General features: G+C 42.4%; 1 protein-coding gene across 1 annotated transcript in view; it reads right to left on the reverse strand.

Annotated features, from left to right (window-relative positions):
- Window positions 1–258: 258 nt before the first annotated feature.
- CELSR1 (cadherin EGF LAG seven-pass G-type receptor 1) overlaps window positions 259–16765 on the reverse strand; it is a 163294-nt gene continuing 146787 nt past the window's right edge. The window contains exons 26-35 of the mRNA XM_031507931.2: window positions 12389–12501; window positions 11001–11080; window positions 9389–9515; window positions 7377–7502; window positions 6931–7067; window positions 6375–6478; window positions 5409–5576; window positions 4320–4562; window positions 3750–4014; window positions 259–2426 (exon numbers count right to left, since the gene is read on the reverse strand). Of these exons, the coding sequence (XP_031363791.2) occupies window positions 2402–2426; window positions 3750–4014; window positions 4320–4562; window positions 5409–5576; window positions 6375–6478; window positions 6931–7067; window positions 7377–7502; window positions 9389–9515; window positions 11001–11080; window positions 12389–12501 (1388 nt within the window). The 3' untranslated portion in view covers window positions 259–2401. The remainder of the gene's footprint in view (window positions 2427–3749; window positions 4015–4319; window positions 4563–5408; window positions 5577–6374; window positions 6479–6930; window positions 7068–7376; window positions 7503–9388; window positions 9516–11000; window positions 11081–12388; window positions 12502–16765) is intronic.

The following is a 16765-nucleotide window of genomic DNA, read 5'->3' on the forward strand; positions in this document are numbered from 1 at the left end:
CATTTCTCTTCCATGGACCATGTCCCACGTCTGAAAGATTCCGCAGGTTTGGGCTGAAATGCGATGCACACTGTGGCATCCTGTGCCAGCACAGAGCCCTGGGCTGCAAGGGGATGTGCACTGGCTGGCTGGTGCTGTACAGCCTCTGCTGAGATGGGTACCTGGATGTTCCTGCCCTGCTAATCCCCAGGAAATGCCATTTGCACCCTCGTTATCTGCACTGCACTTAAAAATAAACCACCAGAGGAAGAATACAAGTTCAAAAAATTTCTTAATTTATTGTAAATTCTCCTTTCATCTGTGCTGCAATTCCAGTGTTCTGCACATTAATAAATATACATTTGTTAAAAAAAAACCAAACTTCCAGTGTCTAATCTGCCATAAAGCTTTTAAAAAGTCATAAAAATAGGTTTTAATTTTTTTGTCATTAATACAACTGACCCTCATTTACTGTGACAATTCTGATCAAAATAAAGACTACCTACATCTACTGGGACAAAATATACATACACAGATGCAAGAACAACTAGCATGGGTTATACACAATGCCTGAGCACACAGCCAAGTGCCAGACCCTTAAAACATTCAAAATTTTTTTCTGTCAGAAAATGTCACACAGAATGTTGCATAATTTTTAAAAGAACAGCATATTTCCTCTCTCTCCCCTTCCAAAGACCTCCTTTACACTTTGAAAATGCATAGGAATATAATGAAACCAAGATTACAGTATACAGTTTCTCATCTTTTCCCCAACTCCATTTTATTTAGCCCAATTTTCTGTTCCTTCTCTTTCACACACATTTGCACAAACAATAGCCAGTGTTTTGCCAAAAGGGCTCCTATGGTGCTCCTATGGCATGAGCTCCTGAAAGCCTTGTTGGCAGAGAGCAGGCACAGGCACACCATTGTCATCCTTGGAGTCACATATTCCCACTGTGGGAGCCACCAGCTGGGCTCTGCCTCACACTGTTGGATGCAAACTTTTCACATCTTACTCTTCCTCTTTTTGTAAACATTGCAGAAGGTGAAGACAGCAGACGGGTCACGCTTAACTTTCCTATGCTTGTGAAACTAGCACATTTTGTGGGAAACATGAAACCTTAAACCTTCCATGAACTTTCTGAAATATCAAGAAGGCCAGGGCTTTGTCAAAAAGCTGGGCAGACAAATCTGGACATCTTTTAAGTCTTGTATTTCTGCTTTGATTAGCAATGTGCTGAATCCAGTGCGCAAAAAAGAGGAAAAAAAATATTGCACCTGAGGCAGAACTTGACCCATAGGAGGAGGGCCCTCTCCTTGGGACATGCAGAGTGCTGGTTTGTTGCAGAGCTATACACTCACACCAATTATTTTCTTGTTCTTAGTAAGGGAAATACTGATTTGACTTCTTTCAGACAAAGACTGTGTTGAAACGGTACACAAAGATATGTGTAGTCCTTAAGTTCAGCTCCTGAACACTTCAATGCACTTATGAGATCAAAATACCAAAAAAGTGAAAAAACCAAATTTTTGTGGGTTTTAGAAGAGGTTATGAGAAAAACATACTGTGCCCTTAAAGTGTTCCAAAATCTGTTAACAAAACTTATAAATTATAGTAATGGATTTTGATGTAATCTTTACTGTATTACTTTGAAAACTGCATTGTGTCTGAAGGTGGCATCCATCCTCAGTTACTCATCAAACGCCAAATTCAAGTAAAATTGTGCAATGTTCATATAAAAAATATCAAAACATCTTTTTAATTGATTTCCTATTATCAAATTAAGAAGATCAGTATAAATGTAAAATATACAAAGGAACTTTTTCTTTAGCAACACCATACAAAATATATAAAAGTATCTACACTTTTTATATATATATATAAAGGATTTTTTTTTCTTAAGACGACATGTCCATAGAGGGGTGGACAGAGATGCTGGCATAGAAACTGAAGGACACTTGTTGCGATATTCCTCCCTAGAGCTCAGCAACCTCAAGGATTCATGCTGTAGCCATCAAAACTCCACAAGAGACACCTCCTAGTGCTTGTCTTCACGCTTATTGTAGGTTCACTAGGAAGCAATGTGTTTTTCCTTGGTTGTCCCCTGTAACAAGCAACCCCTGCAGCATTGCCTGCACCGTGCACAGGTATCTGTCCATCACAGTGCATCCCTGTTTCCATTTCCATGTTTTCAGCATGGGTTCCTGTGGGAGAAGCGTACCACACAGAGCCCTTATTGCAAGAGCAGCCAGGCACTGTGTCTGCGCTGGGAGCAGTCAGGGTTCTGCCAGAACGTGAGACCGTGTGGGAATCGATGCCCTCCTCATCCTCCTCACCGTATGGCCACCCTGATGAAGTCCGAGGCAGGCAGCGCGGCGAGGAGTCGGAACCCTGCTGAGGTGATCACAATTTCCTGATGGTTCAAATTGAAGTTTCATTACTGCCTCTGTTAGTGAGAAGAAGTGATCGTGTAGGCTTAGGGTTAAACAGGCACAGGCAAACCACTCCACCCAAACCCACCTAATTGTTTTTAGTAAGGGCTCATGCTCTGTGAAGTTGCCATGCCTTGCCAATCCAATCCTTGCAAGGGAGATGCTGTCTCCCTTGAGGGGGAAGACCAGCTGGGAGAAACAATTTCAGGTAGTACACAAGAGAAATGCTTTAGAGGAAGTTCTACAGAGGGCTTGTATTGTCTAATGCTTTGCTGAAGATACAAGGTTCACACACAGATCTTACAAGCTGTTAGAAACCTGGTGTATCAGATGGATTCATGCCATCTGCTGCCAACAGCAGAGTTTTCCATTATTCCAAAGCTCTGGAGATAACACAGTTGCTTAGCACAAGCTGGTGAGTTATTCCCCAGCAATAACTGTGTTACCTGGTAGCAGCTTATTCACTTACGGCTTATTCAAAACATCCATGTTTCCTGACTAACCAGGATCTATTTCACCAGCCAACTCCCAGTAATCCAAAGATGTGCTTTTAAAGTGAAGTGGGAATGGTCTCTGCACCCAGACAACAGGGGCTATTTAAAGCCTGGTGGGACAGTGCCAGAGTTAAAGCTGGGTGAGAAATTTTCTCTTGGTTTGGTGAAAGAATAAGACCATTATTCATGTTAATAGAAAATGAGACTATATGCATAAAATGCCTGCAGAGACTTTACATATGGCTGCTGTCATAATTTGAAATGCAAGAATTATGACGAGTAATGAGGTTACTGTGAATTCCCTTTGCCCGAGAGCTTGCTCAGCCTTTTGTTTATATTTGATTTAGTTTACAGTGGTCAATTCACACACTGATTGCCATGCAGCAGGTGGGAATCACATGCCTGGTAATTTAGGATCAGTAGCTTGGTTTTCTCTCCAGCCTTGGGATCTCCTGCCTCAGCCATCGTTTCCCTCTGCCCAGATGGGTGCCCACACCATGCCCCCCACAGCCTTGTGCCTTTCCCCACCCAGTCCTGGCAGGGTGGCAGGGCAGAGCAAGGCTGCTGCTGTCCAAGTTTTCCAATACCACATCAGCCTGCCAGTTCAGAGGGTGACCCAGTAGCAGGTGTCTGTCACAGCACCTTGCCATGATACCCGTTTTGGCCTTCTCATGACTGAAACCCCATGGCCTGGGGACATGGTATGTGTAAACCATCAAGACAGTCACTGGTGAGGAACTCTGGCCAGTCACGAGAGGAAAGTTTTCATGTGTGAGTCTGGGGTTGGAAGGTGAAGGGTGAGACCATAGGAGGTCAGCCAGGGCATCCCAATGTGGCACTTACTCTGAGTCTGAGGTGTCAGCATGTCCTGTTCCCACGTGGAGGGTCATGGCCATGCCATTGAGCTGGTCTCGAGACTGCTCCCTCCGAACATTTTTCACTGTTACCCCTGAGTCCGAAGGAGAGCGGACGCCCTCATTTGTCCCTAGGGAAGTAGTCCTGGATGAGACTGTGCTCTGATTGTAATCCGACAGCTTTTCCCGCAAACGATTCTTCATATTCTTATCCACCAGTGGGGGAGGGTAGGTAACTTTATTTTTTAAGATGCCTGTGAAGGAAAAGAGGGAATAATAACTTTTTTAAAGTGTACCAGTAATTTAATTTATCAAGCTAAGCACATGCAAGATGTTACAGTTTCTATTTCTTACTAAGACTTCTAGTTTGGCACTTCATTTCATAACCAACAGATTAGACTACAGCAGCTACCTACTAACTTCCCATGGTGTATCTGGCTACACAGGTTGGAGCCATTTGGAAGTATTTTTCCCTCACAGAGCTACCTTTTAAACTAATGAATGCTCATAAACCCCCCAGTCTCCCAATCCAACTGTGAGGCTGGGTTGTCCATGCTACCTTTCCTCTGTTCCGGCTGCTGGTTATTCTGGTGGCCCAGAGGTCTGTTCTCCTTCTGCTGCCCTTCATTCTCCTTGTCCTGTGGTGCTTCATTGCTGTGGTTCACCTGGTTTTCCCTGTGAAGCTCTACGTTGACCTTGGTCTCTACTTTGAGTTTTTGTTTCCTACCAGGGTCCTCGCCATCGCTGGCTGTTACGCACTCTGTGGGCCAATAGGGTTTCACATGATTGGGAAGGGTATCAACTGCAATGCAAAAAACACTAGCTCAAAAAACACTTTTGATATGTCCTCTCAACCACTGCCTGGCCTCTGTGGCTGGAGAGGAGCTGTGTATCAAACCAGAGCAATCCTTCAGTCAGTCTTTGCTGGACTGCACTGCCCTTGGGGTGCATTAAATCCCCAAAAAAATCACCTGGTAGGACAGCAGGGTGTCCAAATCCCTCCCAGAGTGAGCTTGCCAGTTCGATTATGGAGAGGTGTGAGGCAAAACCCACCCTCAGCTCTTCAGAGATCCCTCTTTGGGGAGGTTAGTTTCTGAAGGCTGAGGGTGCCCCAGGTACCCTGTGCTGTATCTATGAAGAGCCACAGCACATAGCCTGGATGTTTGTCATTCAAAGTTGCCTTTCATTAGGACAGGATCAACTATGTTTAAAAATGCCTGCACAGAAATTATATTAATAGTCAATGATTACCAACTCTTTAGGTTCAGGACCTCCCCAACACCAATGCCATTATTGCATGAGGAGAGGCAGGCATTTCTTCCCCCGCCCTCAGAATAAGTGTCTTCTTTCTCCTCTATTTCATATGAGATTTTGCTGGCTTGGTAATGCCACATCCAAGTACTTTGGGGACCTGCCTGCAAATCTGACTGCCTGATTCAGCATTCTGTGTGATCCTGTACTCAGTCAGCTTTGCGAACAAGCCTTTGTAAGAAGAAAGGTCTCTAAACGGGAAACAACAAGGATCTCTACAGAAGCAAGGCACAGAGGCAGAGATGCTGCCTGAGTCACATGGTAGCGTGGCAAATTTATCCCATCTAATCTGAAGCTGTTTGAGAGCACCCCTGCCCTCCCCTCACACTGGGCGTACCTTTGGGTGTGCTGTGGAGTGGGCCATGTTCGTTGTTTTTGGAAGTAGATGTGTTCCACTTCTTCTCTGTCTCAAGTCCATCCTCCTCGCTGTCTGATGAATGGGAAGAGGCGTAAGAACTGCTGTGTTCATCGAGGGACAGCTCGCTGTCAGAGTCTGAGTCGTGCTCTGCAAATGTGCATGGGGAAACACAGTGGTGAGAGTGTAAATGGGAGCTGAACAAATCTACCTGACAAATGCACAAGGAGAAAGGAAAGGCAGGCATTGGTTCAGGCCATGACAGGAATGAGCTCTTACATCTGTAAGTGTATATAGAATAAATTCAGAAGGACCACAGCACAAGCACTGGAAAGCACAACCACTCAGCTCAGCTAGTGGGTAGGACATTTTACACTTAGAGGACGTGCAGAACAGAGTGGTAACATATTTTTCCCTATTTAACATGCAGAACAGTAACTCTGTTGAGTTGAACACAACACACAGGCAAAACAAGATATCTAGAAATAAGAAGAATCTGAAATGAACTTAACTTAAAACTGCTACAAAGAAACAAAATTGAATGTCAAAACCAAAATGAAAGGAAATCAGACAAGAGGCACTTCTTACTTTTTGTACAAACGACAGAGCAGTAAAGGAGAGTATTGCCTCAAGGTCTCAAACATTATTTTTCCAACTAAAAATTAAAAGCAACAGTACAGTAATTTGTGAAGAAGAAAGGGGATTCCACAAACAGTCAAGAGCTGTGACAGCATCAGATAAAAATTAAACCATCACAAGCAACAGATATATGATACTTTCATTCCAGGATTTCCTTGTAAGGCAGCCACTGCACAGCTTGTTTTGCCAATAGCATAACGAGAATGAGAGCATCTAATTATTCCAACTATTCTTCCTGTTACAGAAGACTTCAAAGAAAGTGAGAGGAAGGTGCACAAATGAGTCAAAGCATTTAGAAATTATTCTTACCATTGGATTTGGATGGATTCCTATGAAAAATTGAGGAATCTGCTTCAGTCTGACCAGCCCTTACTTGACTTGAGGATCCACTGAGTTTATGAGCAGCCTCATCCCTTTGAGAAGAAAAACAGAGGACAACCTTCTTGGTCACTTTGTTGTTTTTAACAAGGCAGACATGCAGACAGCTGCTGCTGCTGCACAGTCACTTTATGGTGAGACAGAGGTTATCCTGATGTAGCTATCTGCCTTGTGTCACATGAATCACACTCTGAAAAAGCCCACAGCTAATGAGCTAAACTGTGCTCCTTGAGACACATCTGAATTATAACAGGCAAGCAGCGTGGCTCATATAGTTAACATCACTCTTAGGTTAACCACTGCACTGTTGGAACCCTGCCCCAAAGACACATGCAACAGAAAATGCACCAAGGAGAATGCAGTCACATGAAACAGAACTGTTAAGACATAAATCAAGTAGCATTTGAACCAGAGCTCTGGTTTCCAAAAGAGCAATAAAAAAGGGAAAGGCAAGCACCTGAAAGCCATGCACCTGCCACCGGATTACCTGAGAATATAAGCAAGGTAGCTATTGTGGCTCTTGGCTGACCTGACGGTGCTTTCTAGGGAGACAGTGGATTCCCCCATAGTTGTGCGATACATGTTTGGCTCTTCTATATATGTGTTGTTACAGTTCAGAGATCGCTGAAAGGGAAAAAACCAGACATAAAGCCACAGTGAATGATCCTTCCAGAAGCTCATGTTACCCACAAATGTATTAAGTTTCAAAGAACCAAATGTGGTTTGATGCCAGGGAAAATAATTCTTTTCTCTTGAAGGTTTAAATTAAAATAATAATCAAAACTTTTGAGAGAAGCCATTAGTAGTCTTTGTACAAGTCACTGAAAGCAATCATTCAGTTCACTTAATCACAGATAAGCCACCTATAAGTTTATTTTAGGTAACTTCTGCCAGCAAGAGGATGTTTTTTTTCTCCCATGATTTTTTTCTTACCGTTAACAATGTAGCTCTTGTTGCAGTGGAATCATCTGGAAGAGGTTTCTTTCCAGTTAAAGTGTTCTTCAAGTGCTTTCTCACTTCTTTGTTAAATACGCAGTGGAAGAAGAAAATGAACAGCCCCTGGATAATTTTAGAAAGAAAAAAATGTAAATGCTTCACTACTACCATATTGCAAATATAGATATTAAAGAACACACATCTTGAAACAACCCCTGAATTCCAGTTTGTAGTTCATTACAGTGTATTTCAAAAGCAGTAACTATTTTCTTTCTTGACTGAAATGGCATTGACTGATCTTCTAGCACTTCTTCATAATTTGATTCCAAGTTCAAATGTGCATTAAAGGCTTGGGAAAATATACAAAAATATGCATTTCTCCAGAATTTACAGAGCAGAGCTTGATTTGGGAAGAAATCCAAAGGGAACCTCAATGTCCCACTAGAAAACATTGCAGAGATTTTAGAATTAGGGATTTTGAAGCTTTTACACAGATTATGAGAAAAAATCAATAGCAGCACATGAAAAATATCACAGCCTTTAGTGAAAGCCTCTGGAAATAGGCAACTTCTGTGAAAGAAGCCCTTAATACTACATCTAAGAGAATTTTATAAAGCCTTGTGAGATATGAAGAGGTACTGGGAGTAGAGAGGTCCCAACTTCTGTCACCTAAGTTCCTTGGTTAAGCAATACCTCTGGTGGGAAAATCAGTAAAGTCCCCAGGGCTGGGCAGCTGTTGGCTGCCAGGAACACACATTAACAGTTTTTGCTGGGGGCAGGGCATACACATGTGTGTGCCTTCAGATGTACTTGCTGAGGGAATTAATGCAGCTGCCAAATTGTTATCGACTTTAGTTGGACACACAGTATAGAAAACTCATGAAGTTGCAGCTGTACCAACATCACAAGAAGCCTGAATTTCATTATTTCAGCCAAAGCAATTGACTTAGAGTAACTTTAAACTTCAAGCTCACTTTCTTAACATTCAATCAAATGTGATCTTAGCTAGCACTAGCAGTTTGGGATTATTTATTAATAAAATTCACTAAAATGTCTCTTTAAAAACATAAGTTCAAAGAAGGCAGTGATCTGAAATGCCACATACCACTGTGACTCCCTGGGCAACTCTGGAGAATTATGGCTGCTGACCTTTGTCCCTCTCATCAGGTTTATGTTTAATTTAGTTTTATTTTAGATTTGTGGAAGCCTGCTTTCTAGCCTGAATAGGTGCATTTATTTCAAAGCACACTACTTGCAGTGGCAAAATAACCTTGCTCCAGGCTGACCTATCTGCTGTGCTTCCAGGGCAATGACAGACATCTCCAAAGGGGACCCATCAGACTTTGTTTTCTCTGTGGCTGCAAGTTGTGGCTGTTCTGTTGCAGCTGAGTGTCCTGCAGTAGCTGTTTTAGTACTGCAGACATCTGCTAGGGCAGTTACTGTCATCCTTGGTCACATTCAAATTGTGACCACATGAAGCTCTGTGACTACTTCCATGCCAGGTCTCCTACAAATAACTATTGTCTGCGTCTTTACTCAACAGTGTAAACTGGGACAGGCAACCCAGGAATCCCAAATACAACTTCTATTGCATTTGAAAATCCTTATTTGTCTCATTTCTGTAAACAATAACTTAATTTGTGAGAGCCATTGACTCTGGCTGAAATATAGCAGTCTCTTGTTTGCAATAGCAACAGGATGACTTAATAATGAGCATACAGAACACAGTAACAAAGAATTTGTCTCTAGAATGACAGAGGTATACCTGCCTACTGTCACAGGTTACTATGGTAGTGCACTTACCTTTAGAATAACTAAAAGTGAGAGACATAATTACTCAAAATTATAGTTTTGGTGAAAATAACCCTCTCTTGGAGAAGAGAAAGCAAAAATTGCCTTGAGATCTCTGTTTTTCTTAAAGTTACCTCATGTTGAGCAGGTTTTTGGAGGTCTCAGTATAGAAGTGTGCTCATCAAGGTCTACCCCAGACAAGATGCTACCCAGCTTACCTGCAGGCAGCTGAAAATGGCAAAGAGATAGTGAAATGTCATGACGTCGCTGTTGACTGCCATGAGCCCCAGCAGCCACGTGGCGCTGATAAGCAGCAGGAGCAGGAACGCTGTCCGCAACACAGGGCTGTAAAGCAAACACAGATGGGCGTTTGCAGTGTGATGGGATACAAGACAACAGCCCAACTTCTCCCCATGGATGGTGTTACATGCCCAACAACTTAGGGCAGTGTTTACCAACTCCCAGTTTCCACAACTTTCCAACTCTGTCACAGCAACACTCCACAGCTTAGCATGTTCATGTTATAAAAGTGATTTCTTTCCAAGTTAATTTTCAAGACTTTATTCAAACAAATCTGACTGTTTTACAAGCCCATGCTGTTCACCCTTGATGACTCTGAGGAACACATCTGGGCAGTAAATGGCCATGTCCATCTCATTTCAGTTTGTCACCTTCACTCTCACATTCCTTCCCAACATTACTACCCAAGTTTTGGATTGAGGGCACTCAGGGAAATTTTGTTTGCTTAAAAATACAATTTCCACAGACACTTTCAAAAGACAGAAACTAATTTAGTGGCAAAAGTTTTATATTATGTGTCACATTGCTGCCATTAGGTAGCAGTTATACTCCTTGGTTTAGGGAGATTTAGACCTCATCCTCAACACCCAGACACTATTGGGGTCAGGGTTCAGAATGCACAAAGCTGACAGCTGCATGGAAACTGGGGCTGGAAAGGGCATGTCAAGGGGAGCATGGCAATGCACCAACATTGCTCCTTCCACACTTTTATTGACTGGACCACCCATGTTGCTAAGGACCTCACCCTCAGATTCTATTTGTCATTAAGGTTAGTGTTAGGGCTCAGAGAACCACAAAGTCTAGTGCCAGGGACACCAGGGGTGGAAAAGCCAACATGTACACAGCACCCTACAGCCAGAGCTGAAAAAAATAATGAAAAGCAGTAATTTGAAATCTCATACAGCTACCTCATTGGAAAAAAAAAAAAACCCAAGGGGCTGTACTGCCTCTAGCTAATCATATTTGAGTTCACAAGTAAATTCTAAGCTTTGGGCAAAATAGATGTTAATGAGAACAGGCTGCCACAACAGCTCAGGAAGGTGGCAAGTTGCAACTTGTGATGCTGCTCATCCCACTGAGCATGGGATGCAGGGAGGCTGGCCCTCAGCATGGGAATGTCAGTGTGTCTCTGCCATGACACAGCTGGTAACCCAGACACGTGGGAGAGGAGACCTTTCTGAGCCATGGACAAGCACAGGGAGACCCAGAATGATGTCTACCTGGGTGTGCCATAGACAGAGGTGAAGTGATAGTGTAGTAGAACTGAAAAGACTGCAATGAGACCACCTGGAGGATAGATTTTCCCTTCTCCTGCCTACTCGTGGTGGTGGCAGAGCACCATGGTGGAAGCTTACAGGATTTCCAAGGGAACCCCAGGAGTGGGTGGGGTAAAGGAGCTCCAAATGCCTCTACCAACACTCTCCTCCAAAAAAAACATATTTATTTCCTGCTCCAAAACTTGATTTTAGGCAATTCTGGCTTTTATTATTTCTGATCAGAATGTCTATAGGCTTTTGAACTCAAACTTACATGACTCCTGTTTTTTCAAATGAACGTTGCCTTCGTCTGCATGATGCCTTCATTGCTAGTATAAAAATGACAGTGTTTATCTGAAAGGCAAATTGAAATAACAGCATGGATCCTTTCTGTACATTTGTTAGAAATCTATTTTCAATAACAATGCAATTTTTATCTTAAAATGGCTTGTGGCACCAAGAATATTTCTTGTTCAACTTACAGGTCTCTAAATTCTAATATTCACCTTGTTTCAAGGCAACATAGTCAAGGACATCCTGGCACTTGATCTGGATGAAACTCAGTACGAAAACCCTATGCAAAGATGCTTCAGGGAAAGAATGGCTATCCTTGTTCAAACCAGTGTCCACCTCAGCCCAGCACCTTGTTTCAGTTGGTCAAATCAGAATTAAGGAATATTTCCTAGCAGAGCACAGAGTGATAATTACTCTAAACAAAACTCCAGTCTCCACTGATTTCCATGTCAGCTGGGATGTACTAGGTTGGTGGTGCATTTGTACTTAATCACTTGTAGTGAATATTAATGCTGAGAATTTGTCTCATCATTCACTTTCCAAAACCCTGTAGAGTTTTACCACTGCCATTGTCCTGTTTCTAGGAATTTCTAACTTAAAATACTGTGGAGAAATGATGCAGCTTGTCTTGTTTCTGCCAGATCTGCCACCTCCTGCTACTGTTTGTGCTGTAAAAGATTTTGAATGGTTTGATCCATAGCCATTTTCTCCAGACCAGCACACTATTGCAGGCTCCTCCTTCCCCCCCTCTCTGCAGCTTTCATTTCTCTAGGCTTAAGACTCCTAGTCCACTTGTTGGTCCACCAGTGGGTCTGTCCCATGTCTCTGATGATTTGTGACCATAACCTACACTGTTCCAGGTCCACTTTCTGAGGCAAGGAGACCAGAACTCACATTTGGCATTCATGATAAGAATCAAACCATGAGTATTTCTCTTCTGGTGTTACTTTGATAGAGAAGCTGTAAGGAAAAGTTAAACAGCAGCTCATTCTTTTAAATTCTTGAAAGTGGAAATATTTAATATTCCTTTAGGACTTCTGGATGAAGTGACTTATTATGGCTCATTTTGTTGATTTATTTACTAATCTGACAGACCAACCCTTCAAAAATGGAACAAAGCAAATGAGAAATAGGTTTCTGGCCATAAAACCATTGATCCACAAGTAATCTTTGTATGGGCAAGTAGCCCTCTTATTTTCAGGAGCTTAGCTCTTGTCTTATCTATTTAAGCAAAAGATGCAAGCTCGAGTACATTTGCTTCAAATGTAAAGAACATGGTTGCTTTGCATGACTACTGTTTGACAAAGCTTATGAGAAAAGGTAGCAGTAAAGAAGAGACAGTTCTGGATGCCAACTCCCCCTACTTACAATGACAACCATTACAATGGGCCCAGCGAAACTCCAGATCAGGGTGTCATGAACAGACAGCCAGCAAAAATCAGGATTCCCATAGCCTTGGGGATCTAGACCAACAGCAAGCCCTGTGTCACAAAATGGAGAAAAAGTAAATCACAAAGGTGCTGCCTATGTAGTTTCAAATAAACAAAATTATCATAGCGAAATGTATTCAATAGGAAATTCTGTGAAGGCAAAAATTGAAATAAAACTTTTTAAAATCAAAATATTTGTCCTGGCTACTTAATATCAAATAATACTCTGAGTTTTGCCAACTAGAACAAAGGTCAGCTACATAAAAATGACAACAAAAGCAAGTCCCAAATTAATTCTGTTTCAGCACAGTTTTATAGTAATTTTCACACAGTATGAGCCTTGAGGGTGAGTGACATGTTGAGGAATTTCAATAAGTCTGTGCAGCAGAATGACATGAATCATAACTGAGGAGATGTCTATGCTATGAAAAAAAAATGCATTTTTAACTTGCTGTCACTAAAATAACATCAGAGACAAAGGAACCTGGGAACTTATGGGAGTTAACTGCTTGAGCTCAGGTGGGATTCATTTTGAAGTGCCATCCCAGGTACCTCACCTTGCTCTTGGCACTGTCTGAAATGGAGTTAATGCCCCAAGGCGATTGAGTTAAAACCACACCTTTTATTATTTAATTTTTCTAAACCTGGCCAATTCCAAGGAGGTGTCTGAGCCCAGCATTCACCTGCTGATTTACAGTGCTGTCTGACTTGGTGACCTACACGTGCTCATGCGGTGATGGACTGGGATTTGCCTTTGGCCTGCAAAATCATACAGTCATAGAATTGTTTAGGTTGGAAAAGACCTTTCACATAAGGCATCCCCTGAGACCTCTTTTCTCTGGGCTAAACACCCCCAGCTCCCTCAGCTGACTCGTGTTCCTCGTCAGACTTGTGTTCCAGGCCCCTCACCAGCTCCTCTTGGACTTGCTCCAGCACCTCAATGTCTTTCTTGTAGTGAAGGCCCCAAAACTGAACTGATTCGCTGTGTGGCTTCACCAGTGCTGGTACAGGGAGATGATCACAACATCCTTTCAGTCCTCCTGAGTTGCCTGCTTTTTCCTCCATTTTTCCCTTGGTTCCAGCAAAGGCTCCCTCTCATCCAGACTGGCCTTCCCCATTAGTTTGTCTTACACCACATGGGGGCCACAGCTGCTCTTGTGCTTTTAGGACTTCCTGCTGGAGGAATCTTCAGCCTTCCTGGACTTCTTTGCCTTTCATGGCAGCCTCCGAAGAGACTCTGTGAGTTAGGCCTCTATACATACCACAGTCAGCCCTGTGGAAGTCCAAGGTGGATGTTCTGCTGAATCCCCACCTTACTTCTAAGAGAATTGAAAACTATCATTTTGTATCACTGTGTCCAAGACAGTCTCCAGCCACCATATCACCCGCCAGTCCTTTCCTATTCATAATGAACAGGTCCAGTGGGATATTCTCCCTTTGGTGGCTCACTCATCTGCTGCATCAGGAAGTTCTCTTCACACACTCCAGGAACCTCCTGGACTCTCTTCTGCTGTGTTGTATTCCCAGCAGACACCTGTTAAGTTGAAGTCCCCCACAAGAACAAGGACTAGTGATGGTGAGACTTCTCTCAGCTGCTTGTAAAATATTTTCTCTGCCTCCTCATCCTGGTTGGATGGTCTATAATAATAGACTGTCACCATAGTACCCCTCTTGCTGTCCTTCCTGATGATTCTTACCCATAAACACTCAACTTTTTTATTACCAATATCACACTCTAGACAGTCAGAACACCTCCTAACATAGGTAACCGTTCCTATGGCTTCTAACACAGACACACCATGTGTGTTTGCTGTCACATGGATCTCCAACCCCAGACAGAAGGATCCACTATCACACTATCCCACAAATACTGGCATTCTGCCCTCAGTTGCCTCTAGTGAGCTTGGTTTCATCCCCTTCCCCATTCACACGTGGTTTAAAGCTCTTTTAATGAGCCCTGTAATTCCTGTGTAAAGATCCTTTCGCCCCTTTGAGACAGGTGCACCCTGTGTGCAGAGATCTTCCTTCCTCAGGACACAGCAACTGATCCCTGTGAGGCCTGTGGCATATGGCAGGTGGCTGCAGCACGTTGTCTGGGCACGGGGGCACCTATTGCGGTGAGCATATGTCCTGTCTCCAGAGGCGGCCAGGGCTGATGGAGTGCTGCTCTCTGCAAGGAGAGCTCCTCTGCATCAAGAGTCATCTTTTTCTGAATTGAAGCCTGCATGCTTTGATGAAAGGACACTGAGAGAGGGAAAGGTAGCTGCGTTTCACTCTTGCTGCCTAGAACAGGCCCACAGCCAATATTCACATCTGGTACAGGCCTACGGTCTATGAAAACTAAACTGGCTATTTGGCAAAGCAGTGGATATTGGATCTGTTTTCACTGAAATGTGGAATGAGATAGGACTAGTCTCCCTTCCTGCTCCCATTGGCCCTTCCACCACTCCCTTCAGCAGTTGCCATCCAGATAGAATTAGGCATAAATGATTAAGGGACCATAAAGTATTTTATACAGATGTAATTCTATGGATACAGTCTGTTTCCCAGGACTGGATTTCCCCATTAATGGGACTCTGGCTCTATGAGTACTTGGCAGACAGCAATGATTTTTCACTCTCAAAATCATACCCTAAAGTTCTCTATTAAACAAATGGGGCAAATTGCAGTCTTCAGGTACATGGTTCAAATATTACTGCAGTCAACAACACGTGAAATAACACTTTACTCAAAGACAGAATTAAGGCAATGCAATGTAATACTGAGAAATATTTTGGCACATCAGTTAAATGCTGCAGCCTGGTTGCCCTTAACAGACTGAGTGTGCAAGCTGAGTGATACCTTCATAACATTTGTAGGAACTGGAGCTGGTCCTATGGCCAAGAGTCCTGTGGAGACCAGCACCCATCCCCAGCACACACACAGGAGTGTGCCGAGTGCTGTAGGAGAGCCATGTTTTGACCCTTCTGAGCTCCTGAGGGCTCAGCAGCCATGTGTGACTCAGGTAGCTGTGGGGCAGCCTCAACTATCTCCTGATTTATTGCTTTGCTTAGGATTTGAAAAGTGACAGTTTCTGGGGGATATTGGTTTTAGGGCTGTTTAAGAGCCTGATTTAACAAGGGCTGCAGTCTCCATGGCAAAGCAGTCATTGCACACATATGTCAAGCAGTTAGCATGCTGCCACAGAGACAGGCAGAACTTGGGGGGTCTTGCTGAGTGCCAAATCCAGCCCTTTGCTCCTGTGGCAAGGAAGTCATAAAATCCTTCTCCAAGATGGATCAAACTACACTTTAAAATAAGCAAGCTTAAAGCTAATTGAAAATGTTCCACTATCACTCCCAATGGAGGACTATTGCAGATCCACACTGTTTTGATGGCTGTAAGCCTTTTCCCAACTTCCATCCTATTCTTATTCATGGCAATTTGCATTTCTAAGCTGTGATTAAATGTGGTTCTTCTTAGAGTAAATATTTTACTGAGTTTTCTTCAAGTAGCTTGGTCCAATCACAAAAGCCACTGCTACTGCAGGTTTGGTTTTTTTTTGTTGTTGTTGGTTTTTTTTTGTTGTTTTTTTTTTTTTCCTTCTCAGGATAGCTATGATGAAGATGAAATGGTATTTGTCTTTAAAATAAAAAAGTCCTTTGCATGTCGCAAGACTAATATTTCTTCCCATATCTAGACTATACCACAACTACGAAAAATAAACAATCCGTCTCTCATAAAGCAACTTAAATAATATTTAGGATTCATGTTATGAAGTTAAAACCTTTTTGCTGTTTATAAATTAAAATTTATAAAGAAGCTTAATTATAATATGCACAGTAACAAGTTATCTAGAGGCAAGAAATCATACACTGTGCTATTTATGAAGAAACAATTTTCTCCTCAGATTTATAAGCCTGGAAGGGCAAACTAAAGGCTTAATTTTCTTTATCCTTCATTCCACAAAATCCCCTGACTTTCTCAGTAATAGGGATCTGACTTTTAATTTAAAGAGAACTGCAAATTCAGTAGATTCAGAGATTAAATTTCAGAACACAGCCTGGAAAGTTTAAAAGTGCAAAATAGTTCCATATCACAGAGAGCAACAACCAAGTAAAAAAATATAAAAATTGCATGCCTGTGATATTTAAATTGCATAATACTGCTGTTGAGAAGGTCTGAATTAATTTTGATTTCAAGAGAGAAAGTAACCTTAAGCAGAAACTCCTTCCAACAAAATTCTTCTAAGGATAATGAGTTCTGAAATGTAATTAGTTTTGTTATTTAATGGTACTTCTTTTCTGCTAGAAATGATGCTGCCAAATATCTGATT

This window comes from Lonchura striata, chromosome 5 (genome assembly GCF_046129695.1).
Source record: "Lonchura striata isolate bLonStr1 chromosome 5, bLonStr1.mat, whole genome shotgun sequence".
Taxonomy (NCBI): domain Eukaryota; kingdom Metazoa; phylum Chordata; class Aves; order Passeriformes; family Estrildidae; genus Lonchura; species Lonchura striata.